Source organism: Erythrolamprus reginae, chromosome 1, assembly GCF_031021105.1.
Source record: "Erythrolamprus reginae isolate rEryReg1 chromosome 1, rEryReg1.hap1, whole genome shotgun sequence".
Taxonomy (NCBI): domain Eukaryota; kingdom Metazoa; phylum Chordata; class Lepidosauria; order Squamata; family Dipsadidae; genus Erythrolamprus; species Erythrolamprus reginae.
Window position 1 is genome coordinate 267,467,319 of NC_091950.1, and position 20,185 is coordinate 267,487,503.

At 41.1% G+C, this 20,185-nt stretch overlaps 1 protein-coding gene across 1 annotated transcript; it reads left to right on the top strand.

Moving 5' to 3' along the window:
* The first annotated feature begins 6,898 nt into the window (after positions 1-6,898).
* Positions 6,899-8,206, top strand: LOC139173249 (SCAN domain-containing protein 3-like). The gene has a single exon (XM_070762926.1). The coding sequence runs from the start codon at positions 6,899-6,901 to the stop codon at positions 8,204-8,206; it is 1,308 nt and encodes a 435-aa protein (XP_070619027.1).
* Positions 8,207-20,185: the final 11,979 nt, after the last annotated feature.

Sequence of the window (20,185 nt, forward strand, 5' to 3'; positions counted from 1 at the left end):
GGCCCCTTTCCTTACAAATAAGTAAAAATTAAGTTTGCATATGTTAAGTGTATATATAAACTTATTAAAATAATGTTTACACACACAAACACACATATCGAGCTATTTAGCTCTCATCTGCTAGACAGTCCCTTCTAGGATTCGAATCACGTTTGAATCCTAGGAGGGTATAGCTAACTGATGAAAGCTAAATAGCTCAAAATAGATCTATACTAGTCTTCCTTTGTTTCAGTTCTTTGTAACTTTGAAAATGTGTGTGTGCATTGAACTTGGTGATGTTGAGGAGATGCCTCATTATAACCATATATCCAGTTGTCATATTGGAAAGCCAGCATTTTGATCGCCCCATATATTACTTCCAGCAGCTGCAATAAAAATGCAGTTTTTTATTGCAGGGTGGGTGAGGGTGGGTGAGTCATGAAATATTGCTGCTGCCATAGCTTGGAAATATATCAGTTGCCAAAATAGTGTGATCCATGGGGTACAGGAGAGAATTACACTAGTTTGGTGGATAGAGGAAGTATAGGGTAGTCTCCAACATTTCTTATTTCCAATGACAACAGAACTATGTCAAGAATCCATTATTGTTGGAGACTGATTCATCTTAGAATAAAACAAATGCTCAGTTCTTGGTTTCATGTAGGGGATAATTTCACTCAGGAAGGGAATGTCACTGTCATATATTGTTTTATTACTGTTGTTAGCCGCCCCAAGTCTGCGGAGAGGGGCGGCATACAAATTCAATGAATGAATGAATGAATGAATGAATGAATCAATGAATCAATGAATCAATGAATCAATCAATCAATCAATCAATCAATCAACCAACCAACCAACCAATCAATCAATCAATCAATCATTCATCTGTGTTCCCTTGGTGGGTATTGGTGAAAAAAATAGAAACAAAACAAATTAAATGGAGCTTACTGATTTAATAACATCTCTCTATATTTAAAGAAGAAGAAAAAAACACTCCGAAACCAGGAAGTTTTTAGAAAGCCACAATGACACTTCCAATCAAAAATACTCATATGTCTTTGTAGATTTAGTTCTGTTGTGCCAGGTGTTTAATTATTTTTTGAACATGAAGTCCAGAATATGAATAGAGCACTTGAAAAATTAAAGAGCCAAGAAAGAGGGGTGGGGTGGGGGAAACATGAAACAAAATTATCAGGTACCCAGGATATTAAAATCTGCTTGTTAGTAAAGGGTGGGGGAGACAGCAGGACAATTAGAGTTACGAACACTAAGAACAAAGCTTTGTTGCCTCTCCATTAATTCGTCTGAAAGAAAGCACTGGAAAAGAAAAGAGAAAGAGAAACCTGCCCTGTGTTGAAACTCATTTGAATGCAAATATTTATGGAAATGATGACATTTTTCTATCCAATTCCTAATCCCTGACAGGAAAACAAATATCAAGAAGTAGATTTTTTTTGGCAGCATTTGGCCTTGTTATAAGGCAGTGCTCTAGAAAAAGAACAGCAACTCTGCTTGGGAGCCGTTTGATGGAAGCTGTTACGAACTTAATGGACCAGAAAGATGTTCAGAAGCCTCCAACATGAAAACTGCGGTGAGTCGAATGGTCAAATGATTCCATCTGTGGCTAAAATGGCTACTGGAAGCATTTAGATGCTCCCCCAGATGTTCAAATCTGGAATCCCGCTGTTCCTAAACTATATCTGGAATTTGTCATTTTACACAGAGCAGCAGCATTCTTGGGCTGAAAAGCAAAGCAAACCCTAGGCAGGCATTTCAATCTTTTGAGAAGTTGATGTTGAGAACGTAGAAATGCTGGGCTGCTCTCCAGCTTCTTAGAATCCAATTTAGACAAGGCGCTTTAACAAATAGACTTATCTCAGTTTGCTAAGTTAAATTTTTTAAAAAAGAATAGACCTGATAATATTAAAAAAAGGTATTCTCCATTCAAAACACTGTCTTCAAACATTTCCTCGAAAGGAAGGCAAAGGAAATGTAAATGACTTGGACTTATTTTGTTGCTATTTCCAGGTCTAGTAGGAAGTGGATATAATGCACAGAGTTTCAATCCAAAGAAAATGCAAAATACCAGAGAGAGTTGCCCATCTTATTCCTGAAAAAACATTTATTTAGAAAAGTTCCATTTGGCTTTTTAGAAGGCAGCATCTAAGCTCACTTCCTTACACACACACACACACGCAGGGGTGGGCTACTGCCTGGATGGGGTGGAATGCAGTGGGGTAGCAAAAACGGAACTCCACTCCAGACACCCAATTTGCACTGAAATATGTTGAAAGAAAATGCAGGGCATCCTGCATAAGCCACGCCCACAGTGTAGTAGTAAAAATTTTGGTAGCCCTTCACTGCATACATACATACATACATCCATACATACAAACATACTAAGGTACTATATGAGCCACGGTGGCACAGTGGTTAGAGTGCAGTACTGCAGGCTACTTCTGCTGACTGCCAACTGCCTGCAATTTGGCAGTTCAAATTTCACCAGGCTCAAGGTTGACTCAGCCTTTCATCCTTACAAGATGGGTAAAATTAGGACTCAAAGTTGTTGGGGGCAATATGCTGACTGTAAATTGCTTAGAGGGAGCTGTAAACTACTGTAAAGCAGTATATAGGTCTAAGTGCTATTGCTATTGCTATATCAACACAATGAGAGGTTAAAATGAGCTTCCAAAGGGATCAGTATGGTGAAACATTAACATGAATTATAAGCATTGTAAAATAGAGAAGTCTCTGTTAAAATTGAAGAGATGGGAGGGAGGGGAGGTTCCTTGGAAATCAGAGATGGATGGTCCCACTCTCGGGAAATTGGTATGGGAGAACAAATGTCAACTGTTGAGACTATGACCAGAGATCTGTCAGGCTGAAAGATCAAGTCCACACACGAAGCTTCAATTGAATTGATTTATTGCTGTGTACAGGATGGTTGGCACCTGTTTAATGTGAGATAAGGGTCAATGCCACTCAAGTGGGATTGGATTCAGTTCACTTGTGGCTCCATAGTGATTCTAGGCTGATTCCCCTTTTCACTCTGCCCTGCCCCAGGTTCCACTATCCCTTTTCCTACAAGAATAGAATAGAGCTGGAAGGTGTTCTAGTCCAACCCCCTGCTCAAGCAGGAGACCCTATACCAGTGATGTCAGTTGTTCATCTTCCATCCCAGATTCAGACTCTAACAGGGGCATGGCAAGATCTGTCTGGTGTAGTGCAACCCTCTCCGGAACTAAAGTCCCAGATCTTGATTTTTCATTCTGCATCATCCTTGCTCTTCAGACCAAACATAAAAATGGGTTCATGACACTTAGTCATGACACTCCTTGCAAACTTGAATGCTACAGAATGTCGCGAGAAACTTGGTGAAATGAGAACTTTCTCCACCTGATGCATTAGTGAGAAATGGTAAGTCCTTTTCTCCCCAACCACTTGAGTCAACACCTATTCTACCTGAAAGGGAGGACAGGCATGACACCTACTCTATTGGCTCTGCTGGAATCAGCCCCATCTGGTTACTCCTCTCACTTCTCTATTTATGGACATTTCAATTGATAATTGATCAAATATGGAATTACTGGTATCTGAATAATAACCCTTTCTTCTTCCTGTCTCTTTTCCTGTACCCTTTGCATTGTAAGCATTTAAAAAAAAATTAAAACATGAATGAGTACTGCATGAGATTTATGACATATAAATAGCATACAGGATATATACAATAATCCCTTGCTACTTCATGGTTTTTTTCAGAGGGGGCTTAAATCCATTAAATCCATTAAAAATTCATAAAATTCTTCTACAGTACTGTACTCTATTAAAGAAACTGGTAGGATATCATATGTAGTTCCAGCTGAGAAACATTATAGAATGACTGTTTAATGCAAAGGGTGGTTTTTAAAAGTCCAAATACTCGTTAAATACATAAAAAATATCTTTCCTCTACTTCCCGGAAATTCATTTTTTGCGGGTGGTCTTGGAACGCATCCCACGCGAAAAACGAGGGATTACTGTAAATGCAATTAAGAAAACCTTTGACAGTTCTCTGTTGTAATCTGCTTTCCTTCCCAATCCTTTTTTTAAAGATTTTGGTGTAAATGCACGTAATTGTAGGGGAAGAAAAAGCTCATACTTTCTAATGTAATTTCAATACTACATCTATGAAAATTTTCAACCATCTAGGTGATGATTGTCCCAAAAGTGCTTTCTCCAAAAGCAATTGGACTTTCTTGGTGTTTTGCTTCTCCTCCAAGAAGCTTCATTCAGTCCTTTCAGATTTAATTGCTGTGGTATATAAATGCTAAAAATCAGGCAGTTAGCTGCTGGTTAAAACCTACACACTAGGTTTTAAGAGCTTCAAAGTATCTCCCAGGGGAAAACGGGGTCAGCTTTCTCCGTCTGCAAGAGGCACTGTCTTACGTCTTGACATTTGTAACTTTACAACATCTGCTATATAAATATAACTGCACACATGGCAGTGTCAATAACAATAATATATTGCGTCACTTGCTCGCACTGCAAAGGCAGTATAAAATTATTCCCCCCATAAAAAGGGGCTACCTGAATTTGTTAATTAGAAACATTCAGACACAAAAAGGGAGAAGATCTCCACCAAAAGTAGGAATGGGGAGAGCCTCTAGAATAAAGTCTTCTATCAGCCAAACATTTCCTACATTAATTTGGGGGTTTCTCAATCAACCTGCCAAACTTGGCCTTCTGATGATATCACAATCTAAAAATGAACTGAAGCCAATGGTGATACACCAGCTCCTGATAAATAATTCCTTCCAAGATAGCTTTTCAGTATATTCAACATATTCAGTATATGCAGTATTTATTTATTTATTTATTTATTATTCATTAATTGGATTTGTATGCTGCCCCTCTCTGAGGAGTATATTCATCATACTCAGTAGAAACAATGGAAATATATATTGTCTCCAAACATCGGTGATCACATTTCCTGTCTCTGATTTCTTTCACTATTGTCCACACATTCAGTCCATTCTTTTCTAAAGTAAGACCCCAAAATTAGTGTTTCTTGATGACAATGAATCCCTATCACTATCATCTCTATCTATATCATCTCTATCTCTATCCCTGGGTGTAATGCTCCCAGTTTGCTTGCGCCTGTTGGTTGTCGGAAAGCCGGTCGCAAAGGGAGCACACCCACCCATCCGCATGCCACCATTTGGGTTCTTTATTTCTTTATTTTATTTATTCTTGTTTATTTTATTGGATTTATATCCCACCCCTCTCTGAGGACTCTGCATGCGCAGAAGGTAAAAGAACCCAAATGGCGGTGTATGGGCAGGTGGGCGGAGCCATATGCTCTCTTTACGATTGGCTCTTGAATGACCGACAGGCACAAACAAACCGGGAGCATTTCAGCCCTCTCTCTCTCTCTCTCTCTCCATCTGTCCATCCATCCACCCATCTATATCTATCTATATCTATATCTATATCATGTATATCATGTATATCATGTATACCATGTATATCATGTATATCATCTATATCATCTATATCATCTATATCATCTATATCATCTATATCAATCATCTATATCATCTATATCATCTATATCAATCATCTATATCATCTATATCATCTATATCTATATATCTACATCTACATCTACATCTACATCTACATCTACATCTACATCTACATCTACATCTACATCTATATCTATATCTATATCTATCTATCTATATCATCTATATCATCTATATCAGAGGTCCCCAACCGCCGGTCCGCGGACCAGGACCGGGCCGTTGGGGTTTTTCAGCCGGTCCGCGGCGCCGCTGACAGCTAGCTCCGCGGCCCTGCGCCTGGTCAGAGCTCGCTCTGTGTGGATTTATAATGTTTTCTGCCATAGCCATGACAGCTCGCAGCTCCCGGCAGAGAACATTATGCAGGACGGGGTGGGGCGTCGGGCGGGTCTTAGTGATGCAGCCCTCCACAGCACAGCATGGTACCTGTTGTACGTCACGGGGCGGGTCTTAGTGACGCGGTCCTCCTGCACAGCATGGTGTGTTCCTGATGGGGTGGGACGGCAGGCTCTCCTTACTGACATGCCCCCGGCAGAACATGTTATGTGGGGCGTGCTGGGGCAGCAGACTGGCTTTAGTGACGCGGCTCCCGGTACCGGTGTTCAGTGTGTAGCGCTGCTAAGCAGCAGCGCTGTATACACTGATGCTCAATGTATAATGCTGCTACTTAGCAGCGCTATACACAGAGGTCCCACCAGCATCCTCCCCATACAGCGCTGTCTGGTGCATATAGCAGTGCTAGTAGCAGCGCTGTACACTGAAACTCAATGTACAGTGCTGCTACTCGCAGAATGTGCTCAGGCAGGAGCAGGGACAAGCAGATCATGTGTGTTCAGCGCTCCTTCCCCTCCTGCTAGCTGCGAGTTGGAGGGGGAGGGGCTCTGGATGCTAATGGAAAGCTAGATATGACGTCAGGTGTCCCACCCTTATGACTCCTGTAGCTGTGTTCTGGTGTCGTGCGGCCCAGCAGCAGATTTTCTGGTTAAAGTGAAAAAAGCAAATAACAGTGAAAATTCATAGCAGCAGTGGCTGTGTCCAGTAGCAGCAGTAGTGGTCATCATCATCAGTGCCCGTCTCCAGTAGCAATAGCCATCTTTCTGTGTTAGGGGCCCACTACGCCTTCACCTCTAACCCTTGTAAAATGAGTAAAAAACAAACATCACTGAAGAGCTTCTTTGAAAAGGAAGAAAGACACAATGAGACAGATGAAGACTCCATGACTGCTAAAAAAAAAGAAAGCTGCATTTAAAAGAAAATACAATGAGTCCTACTTAAATTATGGGTTCATCGCAACTGGCGATTCACATGCCCCAAGCCCACTCTGTCTGATATGTGGCGACCGGCTATCCAACGAGGCCATGAAGCCTTCAAAACTGGTTCGCCACTTACAGACCAAGCACCCTGCATCAAAAGACAAGCCTTTGGAGTTTTTTGAAAGAAAAAAATGCGAACACGAAGAACAGAAGCAATTATTGAAGGCCACTACATCAACAAATGTGTCTGCTCTGAGAGCATCATTCTTAGTGGCTAACCGCATTGCCAAGGCTAAGAAGCCCTTCACTATTGGTGAAGAGTTGATCCTGCCTGCCGCTAAGGACATTTGCCAGGAACTTTTAGGAGAGGCTGCGGTTAAAAAAGTGGCACAGGTTCCTCTTTCAGAGAGCACTGTCAGTAGACGAATTAATGAAATAGCAGAAGACATCGAGGTACAATTGTTGGAGAGGATTAATGCGTCACCATGGTACGCAATCCAGGTTGACGAGTCTACTGACGTTGACAACAAGGCAATGATGCTTGTTTATGTGCGATATATTTTTCAAGAGGATGTGCATGAGGATATGTTATGTGTATTATTGTTGCCAGCCAACACCACAGGTGCAGAACTATTCAAGTCTTTGGATGATTACATATCAGGAAACCTAAACTGGTCATTTTGTGTCGGTATATGCACAGACGGAGCAGCTGCCATGACTGGACGGCTTTCTGGTTTAACTACCTGGGTCAAAGAGGTTGCGTCTGAATGCGACTCTACGCACTGTGTCATCCATAGAGAAATGCTGGCAAGCCGAAAAATGTCACCTGAACTTAACAGCGTTTTGCAAGATGTGATTAAAGTTATTAATCACATAAAAGCACATGCCCTTAACTCACGTCTATTCGAGCAGCTCTGTGAGGAGATGGACGCGGAGCACAAACGTCTTCTCCTACACACAGAAGTCAGATGGCTTTCTAAAGGTAGAGCACTGGCCAGAGTTTTTGAGTTACGAGACCCGCTTTATAGATTTCTTTTAGAAAAAGAATCGCCACTTGCAGCACATTTCAGTAGTAAGGAATGGGTCACAAAACTTGCTTACTTATGTGACATATTCAACTTTTTGAATGAACTTAATCTGTCACTTCAGGGGAGAATGACAACTGCCTTCAAGTTGGCAGATAAAGTTGCTGCATTTAAAGCCAAACTGGAAGTGTGGGGACTGCGAGTGAGAACAGGGATATTTGACATGTTTCAAACATTAGCAGGAATTTTGGAAGAGATCGAGCCTGAGCCTTCATTCTCCCAGCTGGTACATGATCACCTATCTCAGCTTTCAGAAGAGTTTGAGCGCTATTTTCCGACCACAAAAGACCACGAACTAGGAAGGAATGGATTCGCAACCCATTTGTGAACAAGCCAGGTGAATCGACCTTGTCCGTGCTTGAAGAAGACCAACTGCTTGAGATTGCAAATGATGGTAGCCTTAAAAGTATGTTTGAGACTTCAAATCTCCCAACATTCTGGATTAAAGTCCAGGCTGAATATCCTGGGATCGCCACCAAAGCACTGAAAACTCTGCTTCCTTTCCCAACATCCTATCTTTGTGAAACTGGGTTTTCTGCCATGACAACAGCAAAAACGAGATTACAGAGTAGACTGGACATAAGGAACACACTTCGGGTTTCACTGTCTCCCATCACCCCTAGATGGGACCGTCTTGTTGCAGGAAAACAAGCCCAGTGCTCCCACTGATCCAGGGAAACAAGCCTGGTGCTCCCACTCATTCTGAACCTATGGTAAGTTGAATCACATTCTCATTATAAATGTCATAATTATATGATAAGTATGCACTAAGCTCCACCCCTCCATAACCCCACCCCCCATATGACCAAAGCCCCACCCCCACCCCCACTGGGCCATGGAAAACTGGTCTAGCTTAAAGCTGGTCCCTGGTGCAAAAAAGGTTGGGGACCTCTGATCTATATCATGTATATCATGTATATCATGTATATCATGTATATCATGTATATCATGTATATCATGTATATCATGTATATCATGTATATCATGTATATCATGTATATCAATCATCTATATCATCTATATCATCTATATCATCTATATCATCTATATCAATCATCTATATCATCTATATCATCTATATCATCTATATTATCTATATCATCTATATCATCTATATCTATATATCTATATCTACATCTATATCTATCTATCTGTATCATCTATTTCGAGTCCACGGAAATGGGCGGCATACAAATCTAATAAATAATAATAATAATAATAATAATAATAATAATAATAATAATCTACATCTATCTATCTCTATCTATCTATACACAGACAGATACAGATACAGATACAGATACAGATACAGATACAGATACAGATACAGATACAGATACAGATACAGATACAGATACAGATACAGATACAGATACAGATACAGATACAGATATATCTTTTTAAATGGATAGGATTGGTTTTTTGCCTTTGGAGTTAAAACAGGCCAGCTAAATTTTGAAACAACGGGTAGTAGACACAGAAAGCCAATTGGATTATGCAGCTGGTCCCTCTGATGGGGTCATTAACAACCAGTTTCTCAAATACTAATCAGCCAGTTACCTGGAGAAGATAACTGGTTCAAAATATAGAAGAGCTTTATCCTTGGCTGAGTTTAATGTTCTTTCTATAGCAATGGGGAGGGAAGGGAAGTACAAGATATGAGGCAGGTGCAAGAAAATTGACAGCCCATATTTTGAAGTAAAGCCAATTCTATAGAAACCTACTTTTGCAGTTGATATCTCTTCTCCTCTCAAAATTCACAGAATATCCTCAGTTATTTTACTCATGTTACCTATTAGACAACAAAGACTATTTGATCTCCTTAACTTTTGCTGAAAGTAGTATAGTGCTTCACAAGTGGCTTCATGAAGCAAATGGTCTCTGCTTCAATGATACAAGTCCTAGCACTTTGTGGAAGGGTGACATTTCATTACTTGCCTCAGCTTCTGTCTACCTTATAGTTCAAAAGTATGTTCTGTGTGAGTAGACAAATGGGTACCAGTTCTGGAGAGAGATGAGTTGGTGCTCTATGAAGGCAATTAAATTTCACCAGGTTCTTCCTGGTTACGGCATCTATTTTTAAGGCAGCTACTGGGTAGGGAGGGCATCTAGGATCCTGCTATAGGAAGTGTCACTTATCTGTATCAGTGTGTACCAGACACAGCTGGTAAACAGGCAGCCAAATTATTACTCTGCAATAGCATTTTAATTTCCAGGCTAATATAACAATCCCATATGCTAATAATAATGAATAATAACAATAACAACAACAATTTAAAAAAATCACTGTTGTGAAGTTTTGTTTTACTCTTTAAAAAATTCTGTCCGGCCATGAGCTGGATCTGCTGATGGTTATGCTATCAGTAAAGCTTGATTTAACTTCATTTTTTACTTTTTTGAATCTGAAAAGAATCCATTCAAAACCACACCAAGGAATGAGTTCCTGTTTCTTGTAAGGTGCATCTTTGTGCACATTTTTCCTACCATCCACTTTCTCAAGCATGTTTCCTTCAGGGATGGATTGCTCTTACGTGCTGCTACTGGTACACTGCATGTTTGTTTGTTTGTTTGTTTGTTTGTTTGCTTGCTTGCTTGCTTGCTTATTTACTTACTTACTTACTTACTTACTTACTTACTTACTTACTTACTTACTTACTTACTAACTTACTTATTTATTTGATTTGATTTGATTTGATTTGTATGCCGCCCCTCTCCGTAGAGTTGCATGTTCATGCGCGAGTCCCCAGCATGATTTTGCTTCCGTGAACAAGCAAGGAAATAAAAATGCACCAAAATCTCGCTCGCACGCATGTCTCCTTGCAAAAAATACCAAAAATTAAACACACACATACACACACACACACTTTTGACCCACAAACCAAAAAAGGTTCACCATCATTGGACTAGACTTAAATAGAATTAAACATCCTAGGTAGGAAGAGCAGAAAAAGCAATGATGATTACTCATGCCCTTAATCCAGGCATAACCCTACTTACTAAGGAAAATAGGTGGGGATGGACTGTTGCAAGAACACCAGATAGTTAAAGAAGAAAAAGGGGCATTGGAAGAATATCTGAAGAAATGTCTGAGGTTAGTATACCATAAAGGCTTACTGAGTAGTTGAGAGACTAAACCGGTGTATAAGAAAATCCAAATGAAAAATATAAACAGATATGCCAAGGTAAAGTAAAGTAAAGGTAAAGTATTACATGATCAATACGTTAAAAACAAAATAGCAGGCAAAGCATAAAATAACAAGATGTGGCAATAGTTAAGAACAGGAAAGTTGAGGAAGAGACAGGGGGGCTAATTCTGGCTGCATAAGGCCAAGCCTTAAGAACACATGCATACAAGGCCAGCATTGATAAGAGAGCAACAGGCAGCAAATAGCACCTCTGCAAAGAAGCTGAAGAAACAGTGGTTAGCTGCTGCCAGATGATCACACAGACTGATAAACAGCAACATGACAAAGTAGCAACGATAGCGCATTGGGATATTTTCAAGAAATACTATTTGCCTGCATGCAAATAGACAAAGTAATAATAGATAACAACAACAACAACAGCAGCAGCAGCAGCAACAACAACAACAACAACAATAATAATAACTTATTTATAGTGCCCTTTTAACAAAGGGCATAACAGCATGTTAGCAATAGCACTAGAGCCAGCATATTGCTCCCACAATCCGGGTCCTCATTTTACCCACCTCGGAAGGATGGAAGGCTGAGTCAACCTTGAGCTGGTGATGAGATTGGAACCACTGATCTGTAGATGTACAGTCAGCTTTAGTGGCCTGCAGTACTGCACTCTACCCACTGCGCCACCCCGGCTCTAAACACAATAGACAAAGTAGTAGAAAATGAAGAAAATGAAGCACTCTAGGACTTTAGGCTTCAAACAGAGAAGCACCTGCTACATAATATTCCAAATTTAACAATTGTCAGGAAAGAAGTTTGGATGTGGCCTCGCAGTACCTGCAGACAACACAAGAGAAGGGAAAGAAGTAGAGAAAATTACAAAAGACCTGCAAATAAATGTAGGGTGGCAAAATAAAGCAAAGATAGTACTAAGAGGGGCCTTGGGTACAATCCCACAACATCTGGAGTACCACTTGAATGCAACTGGCAATGACAAAATTACACCTGTCAATTGCAAAGGCAACTTTACTTTAGCATTTAGACTTATATACCGCTTCATAGTGCTTTTACAGCCCTCTCTAAGCAATTTATAGAATCAGCATATTTCCCCCAACAATCTGGGTCCTTGTTTTACCCACCTCGGAAGGATGAAAGGCTGAGTCAACCTTGAGCGGGTGGTGAGATTTGAACTGCTGAACTACAGCTACCAGTTAGCTGAAATAGCCTGCAGTGCTCCACTCTAACCACTTCACCACCCCAACTCATGTACCAGGCTTCAATAACGCCTGCTCACTGTGAATAGTTTACATCAGGGGTGTCAAACTCGCGGCCTGTGAGCCAGATACTTCATGCACTGACCATGTCCACGTCTGGTTTAGCGAAAGGAGAAAAAGTTATGATACATCATGTGATGACAACATGATGATGCGAGTTTGACACCCCTGGTTTACATCTTGCAACATTATCTTTAATGCCCATGTCCCCCGTCACTGTCCGATTCTGCTGCCAGCTCCACAGGCCACTGGCAGACCACAAACCACAAACGAAGTTACGTTAATGTGTTGTTTGATGATATTAAAAGTATCGTTGTAGGATATAAGTTGTTCTAGTAAACAAGAATTTATGCATCTTTCTGCACAACGATTGTGCTAAATCAGTGGTTCTCAACCTTTCTAATGCTGCAATGCCTTAATACAGTTCCTCATGTTGTGTTGACCCTTAGCCATAAGTCTAGCACCAATTCTCCCAATAGAGCTTTAAGCTGATTGGCAGGAAGGTCAGAGCGACACACCTACTGTAAATGCCTGATTGGTCGGATTGTAAAAATATGTTCCAAAGTGCCAGAATAGAAGCCTTAGTTCCTAACACCATGGAAAATTTGTCTTTTCCCCTGGTGTCTTAGGCGACCCCTGTGAAATGGTTGTTCGACCCCCAAAGGGGTCCTGACCCCCAGATTGAGAACAACTGCTCTATATTAATATTCCTGTTGGTGTTAGCCCAGAATGGGGCTATAATAGACAAGGGCAAACCATAGAAGTTAATACTATAATTCATGAATTTTCTTCTGAAGTGGAAAGGGATGCTGTCCAAAGCTTAGTACATATCCCGTGGAGCAGTCAATAGTTTATATTCTAAAAAAGACAGTCATGTATTTTTTATGAAAGCACTTTGATGATTGAAGAAATCGCAAAATTTATTCCAAGCATGAAGCTGCTCTCAGTAATTCTTCAGCCTTCACTTTGGTTCCAGCGACTACATTTTACCACTGGCGTGTAAATTCACAGTACGCTACATTAATATTTAACTTCTATTGCCAGTGTAACCAGTAGTCAACGGTTCTTCAAGTCTTAAAGAATTCAGTGATAAACGTTTTCATAAAATGCCTACTGCAAGAAAAGACGGGGTGGCTCAGTGGTTAGAGTGCAGCACTGCCGGCAACCTCAGCTAATTGCTAGTTGTAGGTCAGCAATTCAAATCTCACCACTGGTTCAAGGTTGACTCAGCCTTCCAGCCTTCCGAGGTGGGTAAAATGAGGACCCATATTGTTGTGGGCAATAGGATGATTCTATAAACCACTAGAGAGGGCTTTAAAAGCACTACAAAGGGGTATATAAGTCTAAATACTATGCTATGCTATCTGGTAAGAATCTTAAATGAATAGCTGGACCTTCATTTCAAGCTTCTTATTTGGAGATACCATTTGCTACAAGTGCAAAGCGTTGGAAGCCTTATGCTAGGAAGGAGTTCAACATCCTGCTTGTTTGGGTAATAACTCCTCCATTAGAGACAATATTAGAAATTCAGCTTTTGATCTCTCCTTCTGGACTCTTTAAAATCCAAGCTGTGAACCAGCAGCTGATGCTTTGCATATCATCCCAACCGCCAGCAATATATAAAGCTCGGGGGTGGAGGGGTGGAAGGGAACCTACATACAAGGAAAATTAACGATGGGCTATTAAGGGACATACAGTAGCTCACATCTGCCTTATTCTACCTAACAGGAAAGGAAAGCTGCCTCTCTTCTCTTGCTCTTGTAAACAAGCATGGGAGTCTTTCAATGGAAAAAAAGAATGGGAGCATTTTTGCTGAGCCCTCTAAAAGGTAAGAAAGATGAGGAAAAGACAAAAGAACTTGTTGACATTCTGATGGGAGAAGGTGACACATGTTCCACGGGGTGGGCTCCACTTACTTTTGGCACTGGTTTGCATCGCAGCGTTTCACCCGCATGTCCCCTTGCGCGATTTCACTTCTGCGCATGCTCAGTGTCAGGAATCAGCCCGAAACACAGCTGAGGAGCTGATCAGCTGTGCTTCGGGCAAATAAATAAAGTATTGAGTATTAATCTGGAGGTGGGCAGGAGGGCTCTTTTTTAAGCAGCAGAAGAGGAAAAGCCATCCAAACACAGAGAAATTAGGCAAAAATGCCCCCGCAAAAAAGATGGCGGCGCCCACGGACAAGCACCGACTGAAATGGATCCATGATGCCATTGTAGCATCACCAGCAGGTCATTAATGGTTTAGGCAATCTGATCCAAACTGGAAAGAATCCACCCCTGACTTGTACAATGGGTGGCAACTGCACAGTGTTCTCCCCCCCCTCCCCAGCTGTCCTATAACTTATGGCAGAACAGGAATAGCAAACAATCGAATAGCCAAAGGAATCACTCTTAAATTGGCAACTGAAAGCAGGATAAGAATCAAGTACAGGTTGTCCTTCTTTTACAACTGCAGCTGCATCCAACATTTCTGTTGTTAAGCAAGGTGGTGGTTGGGTGACTGTGATTTTATGACCATTGTTGACCCCATTGTTAGGCAAATAGTTGCAATTGTTAACTAAATTCACGTGGTCATTAAGTGACTCCGGCATTGACTCCCACATTGATTTTGCTTGTCAAAGCTGAATGGGAAGGACAGGAATGGCAACCATGTGACCCTCAGCATGTTGCAACCATCAGAAATACGGGTTGGTTGCCCAATGCCTGAATTTGGTTCATAGGGCAGTACGACAGACATAAGTGCAAGGACTGGTTCTAAGTCATCTTCCTCAGTGCTGTTATAACTTTGAATAGCAATAGCATTTAGACTTAAATGCTTTTACAGCCCTCTCTAAGGGGTTTATAGAATCAGCATATTGCCCCCAACAATCTGGGTCCTCATTTTACCTGCCTCAGAAGGATGGAAGGCTGAGTCAACCTTGAGCCAGTGGTGATTTAAACTGCTGAACTGCAGCTAGCAGTTAGCTGAAGTAGCCTGCAGTGCTGCACTCTAACCACTGTGCCACTCCAACTCAAAACAAATAGAGTGAATGGCCCTAAACAAATAGTTGTAAGTCAAGACCAACTGTATCTCAAAATTGTATGCATACATGCACCAATGATCCCTCCTAGTGACTCTTTCTACTAATTGGGTCACCTCTGGTTCTTTTTAGAGAGGTTTATGTACAATAGGTTATATTTTAAATCTCTGCAGTAAATCATTACTTTACACCAACCAGGCAGAAGGAAGAAACCCTGAATAGATAGAGGTAGTTTCAAATTACAATGGTTCATTTACAGATGGCTGAAAGTTACAACAGCACTGGGGGAAAAGTGACTTATGACTATTTTTCACACACTTTTATGCCCATCAAGGCATCCTCGTGGTCACATGATCAAAATTCAGATGCTCAGCAAGGCTTAGATATATAACAAAATATGGACAAGAAATGTGCATATAAGATCAAAATAGTAATGTATGATGAGGAATAATTATATTTGTTGTTATGTAAAAGAAATGACCAAAACAAGATAGTCACACAGTGTCCAACATTTTTAATGTTTGTTTAAATAAAAGATTTTTTTAAAAAAAAAAATCAGATGCTTGGCAACTGACTCAAATTTATGAATATTACAGGGTCTCAGGATCATGTGACCATATTTTGCGACCTTTTGACAACCAAAGTCAGGGGGGAAGCCAGAGTCACTTAACAACCATGTTACTAACCGAACAACTACAGGGATTCGCTTAACAGTTGTGGCAAGCAAGGTTGCAAAATGGGGGCAACATTCACTTAATTAACAAACCATTTATTCATTTAACTAATGTCCCATAAATTTGGGGCTCAGTTGTGGTTGTAAGTCGAAAACCACCTGCATTGTTTTTTAATTTATTTGTTATTTATGTGAGAGGAATAGGAAAAAAAAAAGATTCCGTGGGTCTAAAGCCTCTCTTGGTGCAACCCAACAGGATTTCGTTTACTAACAAAGCACTGAAGGTAGAGGTTCACTGAGGACAGAAACCTGAACTGGGATACTGAAGAGACACCAGAGACATTCTTGCAATCTTTCCTCAGAGATGGGGTGATCTGCAGCATCCTGAAATTCCTCAAGATCCTCTAAAGCAATGGTTCGCAACCTTCCCAATGTTGTGATCCTTTAATACAGTTCCTCATGTTGTGGTGACCCAACAAGATGGCGACGCATGCATAGTGCATCCGAAATATGTTTTTTTCCAATGGTCTCAGGTGACCCCCATGAAAAGGTCATTCAACCCCCAGAGGGGTCGCAACTGAAAGGAACTCCCTCCGGAGATACAGATTTATTAGATTAGATTTATTGGATTTATATGCCGCCCCTCTCCGCAAACTCGGGGCGGCATATAAATCCCTCCTTGTCTTTCCTAAAGCTCTGAAGACCTATTTCTGCCAACAGGCATGGGAACCGTGAGCCACGAGATTGTCCCTGGATGATATGAATGATTGAATTGGATGACTGTGGGTGACTTCTTAAGGGGTTTTAGATTTTTGTTAATTTTGTATATGTCTTTTTAAAATAATTAGATTTCTCACATATATTGTTTGCATTTACAATGTTGTACACTGCTCTGAGTTGCTTCGAGAAGGGCCGTATAAAAATCAGATAAATAAATAAATAAACCCACAGGTTGGGACCCGCTGCTCTAAAGGATTTCTGGCGAGTACTAGCAATAATGTTGAACTCTGGATTTCCTGGGAGCTCTTTAAATGATCATATTTATGACCTCGACTATCATTCTTTACCAATAAGGAGTTTCTCTCAAAGAAGAATGTTTCATCAACATTGATGTAAAAATTAGGGCAGATTAAAATGATCCATTCCTGTATTAATATGTGCTACTAAAAATTGGATTTGAGAGCAAGCAATAACATGCAATCTTCTAGTGCAGCTCCCTTCCCTATCTATCTGAAGAATATTCTATTGAAATGAGATTAGTTGCGGAGGAATTATGTTCATCATCACTTATAATTGCAGAAAGATCATGAAGCACTGGCAGTAATATCCTTTATTAAAATTATAAATATCACTCCTGAAAATATATTGCTGAGGTTTGTATTCTCAATATCCTCAATACTTAACTGTCTAATAAGATGAGAATTATACTATGAAGTTCCATTAAAATGTATTTAAAATTTAAAGTGTTTAAGAATCCAGATGTCTTTTCTTAAAAGGTACATATTAATAAATAACCCTTATACTGTTTAGAAATCAGAACATTAAATTGAGGATGAAAGGTTCTGCTTGTGCTTTCCATGCACAACCAACACAAAGTGACAAAGTGCTCACCTGACAGACTGCCTCACTTGAGAGAAAGTAGCTGTGAAGAATAAGGCAGAGAGAGATTTATCTCAGACCATATGGTAACAATTTATGGATCACACTGAGGGCTTTTACCATTAAACAGAAAAGTGAATATGACTGCTGTTATATCTGTTGTAAGAAAATTCATGCAGTCTTCATATTTAAGAGGACATTGCCAGCCGCTTTTGCCACAAGTTGTTTTTATTCCTTTTATCAAAAGTTCATTTCCATAAAGACAATAACATTTTCTTTTAATACCTGAATTGAGATCCTATGGAATGATGCTACTCATAATAGAACAGGCCAGAATTTATTTTTTCCAATTACTCCAATGTACTTGGAGTACATTGGAGTACAATGTATCGTTGTATCACACACATACACAGTATGTATGTGTGTGTATGTTTGTGTGTGTATGTGTATATACAACAAATAAAGCAAAAAGCAGCTTAGAATTTAGCTTAGAAATGCTAGAAAAGATAAAAATAAATAAAACATTGGTTAAAGACCTTGCCACCGAAATGCATTATTACAAACTTATTAAATGCTAACAAAAATGCTTGTCTTCTTTCAATAAGGAATGAGTTTCCAAACTCAGATGAAGCTACAAATAGTTCACAGCCTGAAGTAGGATAGAATAACACAGTTGGAGGTCTTTTAGTCCAACCCCCTGCTTAGGCAGGAAACCCTACACCGGTTCAGACAAATGGTTATCCAATGTCTCCTTTAAAACTTCCAATGTTGGAGCATTCACAACTTCTGGAGGCAAGTTGTTCCACTTATTAATTGTTCTAACTGTCAGGGAATTTCTCCATGGTTGTAACTTGCTTCTCTCCTTGATTAGTTCTACCCTCAGGCGCTTTGGAAAATAGCTTGACTCCCTCTTCTTTGTGGCAACTCCTGAGATATTGGAACACTGTTATCATCTCTCCCCTGTTCTTCCTATGTTTTAGCCTCCTGTCCCATAATCATCTTTGTTGCTCTTATCTGCACTTTCTAGAGTCTCAATATCTTTTTTACAAGTGTTATAAGATGAATAGGTCAGCGTTCCTAAGTGCTCTTAAAGTTTAGTGGGGATATACTGCAAAATGTTAACAGATCACAATATTCATTTGCTTTTCTTCACCCTAACCACTGTTTTATGTGTCAACAATTAATACCCTTCAAAACATGATTTGCATGAATTTGAGAAAGAGAAAATATATCATTTTTTAAAGATTTCTTGGTTTTAAAAACAAATTGTAGTCATTGGAGGGAAGCCAAGTTATTTCCTCATTTAAAATGTCCCTTGAGTCAGAAGCCCACAAGAGCTAAATGTGATGAATCTAAGAATCATTTCTAGTCTTCGCATGATCTGGTAGATCTTCTACTAGTGTTGTAGGTTCTCAGTGACTTAGGAGTGTTAGATTCAAAAGAGGATCAAGGCATCCTAGATGAAGAGTTACTGGCAAACGAAGGCCGAGCTGAAGAATCATCTACAGTATATGCTCTACAACAGTGATGGCGAACCTATGACACGCGTGTCAGCACTGACACGCGTAGCCATTTTCGGTGACACGCGGCCGCCGGAGAAACAGGGAGCTTTAGGGAGTGCAATTGCAACCGCAATTATTATTATTATTTTTCCTCTCCCCTTAATTAAGAGGCCGGGCGATTTTTGCGATGGCTGGGAGGGGCGAGAACACCACCTCCCAGCTGGGAGCACAAGCATGCCTGTCTGGCCGGGGGAAGAATCGCCCCGGCCCGACGTCAGTTTCAGCTGGGGGAGGGTGGAGCGCCGCCTCCCAGCTGATTGGCGCGGCACCAAGCGTCGGAGCCCACCACGAACGGTGGTTGGCTCGCAGGGGCCGCTGGGAGCGAGGGGAGGGGTTGCAGGCCTCCTCCCTCCCCCCTGCCCAGGAAAGAGTTGTAAGAAAGCAGTGCATTTGAAAAGCGCGCTGCTTTCTCGGAAAGCCAGCTTTCCTGGCCGGCACAGGGCTTTCCCGCCGCTCCCCCCCCCGAAAACACAACGGAGGTCCACAGCGAAGCCGAGTGGAGCAACGGGAGGCTCAGGCTGGTGGCGGCAGACCTCTGGGTTTTTTTCGGCGGGGGGGAGGCAGGAGGACCTTCCTGGCTTTCCAGGGCAGCTGGCTTGAGACTTGTGCCGGTCAGCAAAGCCAGCTGCACGCCGGAGATGTGGAGGGAAAGAGAGGGAGGGAAAGAGGAGAGGACAGAAGGAGGGAGGGAGGGAAGGAAGGGAGAGAAAAGTGAATGAGAAGGAGAGAGAAAGGGAGGAAGAGAGGAAGGAAGGTAGAGATAAATATAAAGAGGGAGAGGGAGGGGAATAGGGGAAGGAAGGAAAAGAGAAAAAAGTGGAAGGAAGAGAGAAGGAAAGAAGGGAAGGGAGAGAGAGAGAGAGAGAGAGAGAGAAGATAGGAAGGAAGAGAGAGTGAGAGAGAGCAAGAAAGAAAGAGGGAAAGAGTGAGAAAGGCAGGGAGAAACGCAGCGTGTGTGGTGTGTGTGTGTATGTGTGTGTGCCGCTGATGGTCCGGCAGCTGCAGCGTGGGGGGGGGCACCGATGCTAAGGCAGCCC

What these genes read in the sequence shown, in the direction of transcription:
- LOC139173249 (XM_070762926.1), top strand. Translation starts at nt 6,899, where the DNA reads ATGAAGCCTTCAAAACTGGTTCGCCACTTACAGACCAAGCACCCTGCA.